Source organism: Penaeus vannamei, chromosome 6, assembly GCF_042767895.1.
Source record: "Penaeus vannamei isolate JL-2024 chromosome 6, ASM4276789v1, whole genome shotgun sequence".
NCBI lineage: Eukaryota > Metazoa > Arthropoda > Malacostraca > Decapoda > Penaeidae > Penaeus > Penaeus vannamei.
Window position 1 is genome coordinate 7059122 of NC_091554.1, and position 2500 is coordinate 7061621.

General features: G+C 42.1%; 1 protein-coding gene across 1 annotated transcript in view; it reads left to right on the forward strand.

Annotated features, from left to right (window-relative positions):
- Positions 1-1796: 1796 nt before the first annotated feature.
- LOC113804740 (lachesin-like) overlaps positions 1797-2500 on the forward strand; it is a 114881-nt gene continuing 114177 nt past the window's right edge. The window contains exon 1 of the mRNA XM_070122378.1: positions 1797-1859. Coding sequence (XP_069978479.1) covers positions 1797-1859 — 63 coding nt within the window. The remainder of the gene's footprint in view (positions 1860-2500) is intronic.

Here is a 2500-nt window from a genome sequence, read left to right on the forward strand (position 1 = left end):
TAGCCCCAGTTCCTTTACAAATCCGCGCTGAGGATGCTGTAATTAAAACATCTCTCTGCTTCCACTGTATTATTATATCGGACAATCTCCTCTTGTTCAGATTCTTGGGTGGCTTTTCGTTATGTTTTTTTTTTTCTTTTTTCTTCGTTCAGGGAAAATGAAAAGAATTGAAGCTCTGTCTTTTGGTAGATGGCGCGACAAAGCGGGAATGAGATGGGGGAAAAGGAGGGAGAGGGGAGGAGAGAGAGAGGTATAGGGGAGAGAGAGAGATGGGGGTGGGAGGATGAACAGGAATATGAGAGGAGAGTGGAGGGAGGGTGGAGAGAGAAGAAGAGAGAGAGAGAGGAGAGAGGGAGAGGGAAGAGAGAGAGAGAGGAGAGGGAGAGGGAGAGGGGAGAGGGAGAGGAGAGAGGGAGAGGGAGGAGAGAGTGAGAGAGGAGAGAGGAGAGGGAGAGAGAGCGAAACGAGAGAGAGAGAGAGAGAGAGAGAGAGAGAGAGAGAGAGAGAGAGAGAGAGAGAGAGACAGAGAGACAGAGAGAAAGAGAGAGAGAGAGAGAGAGAGAGAGAGAGAGACAGAGACAGAGAGAAAGAGAGGAAAAGAAAGCAAACAAAAAAGAGAGAGAGAGAGAGAAGAAGAATCAGAAGAATCAGAATCAGACTCAGACCAAGAAAAAGAACACAAGAACAAGGAAAACAACAATAACACCAAGGAACAAACAAAAAACAATAAGACCCCCCCACCAAGCATCAACAGCACCACATAAGCCAAGTGTAACCCTCCCCCAATACACTACAACCCCAGCTTTCTCTCTCTCTCTCTCTCTCTCTCTCTCTCTCTCTCTCTCTCTCTCTCTCTCTCTCTCTCTCTCTCTCTCTCTCTCTCTCTCTCTCTCTCTCTCTCTCTGTCTCCTCTGCCAGTGTCCTCCCTCCCTCATTTCTCATTCCGAACTCACCTTACATATTCAGGACATCCTCCGGGCGCCGTAGCATGCCAGTGATCACGGGGGAATTCCCCTTTTTACACTTCCACTGCCCCTAGAAGATGCAACAAGTAGGGTTGATGTTGGATGTGTGGGTGTGGTCTTAAGGTATGCTAGAATGTTAGAATGTGTTGTACTGTGTTGTGTTGGATGCGTTGGTAAGTTGGGGCTGTACGTGTGCTAGGTGTGTTGTATTGAATGTGGTGTGCTGTGTTGTGTTGGTGTGTTGGATGTGTTGGTAAGTTGTGTTGTATATGTATTGAATGTTTTGTACTGAATGTGGTGTACTGTGTTGTGCTTTATGTGCTGTGCTGGACGTGTTGTTAAGTTGTGTTGTACATGTACTGAATGTGATGTACTATATTGTGTTTGATGTGTTGTGATGGTTAAGTTGTGCTGAATATGTACCGAATGTCTTATACTTGGTGTATTGACAGTCTGACAGTGCTGAATGTGTTTGGATGAGTGCTTTTGTACTAGATGGGTTGTAGTGAATGTGTTGTACCGAATGTCTTGTGCTGGATTAGTTGTAGTGAATGTGTTGTACCGAACGTCTTGTACCGGGTTAGTTGTGTTGTGTGTTACGCTGAATGTGTTGTACTGAACGTGTTATGCGAAATGTATTGTACTAAGTGTGACGTACTAAGTGTGTTGTTCTGAATATTTCGTGTTAATTGCGTCATACTAAATACATTGTAGTGAATGTACTGTGCTGAATATATTTTACTGAATATATTACATTTTCTGCTTGCTGTACTAAACATGTTGTGCTAAGTGTGCAAACTTGAAAATGCTGTCGTGAATATATTGTACGAAATGTGTTATACTGACTGTGTCGTGCTTTATGTGGTGTACAGAACACGTGTTGGAAACGTTGAAGTAAATGTATTGTTCAAAATAAGCTGCACTGAAACTGTTGAATATGTTATATGAATGTGAGTGGCTTACGGCGTTACACTGAACATATTGATCTGTGAATGTGTTATACTATGTTTATATATATATATATATATATATATATATATATATATATATATATATATATATATATATATATATATATATATATATACTTACACAAGTATGTATGTATTCATGTATGTATGTATGTATACATATACACACACACACAAATATATATATACACACATCCATATCTATCTCTCTAACTAGCTACCTAGCCACCTACCTATATTTCTGTCTATCCAATTATCTATCTGTGTACACCAACAAATATGTATGTGTGTATGTGTTTACATGAAGATTCACGGACACAAACACACACACACACACACACACACACACACATACACACACGCACACACAATCACACACACAAACACAAACACCCAAACACACACACACACACACACACGCACACAAACACTCACACAAACACACACACACACACCCACACACACGCACACACACACGCACCCACACACACACGCCCCCCCCCCCCCCACACACACACACAAACACACACACACACACACTCTCACACACACACACACACACAC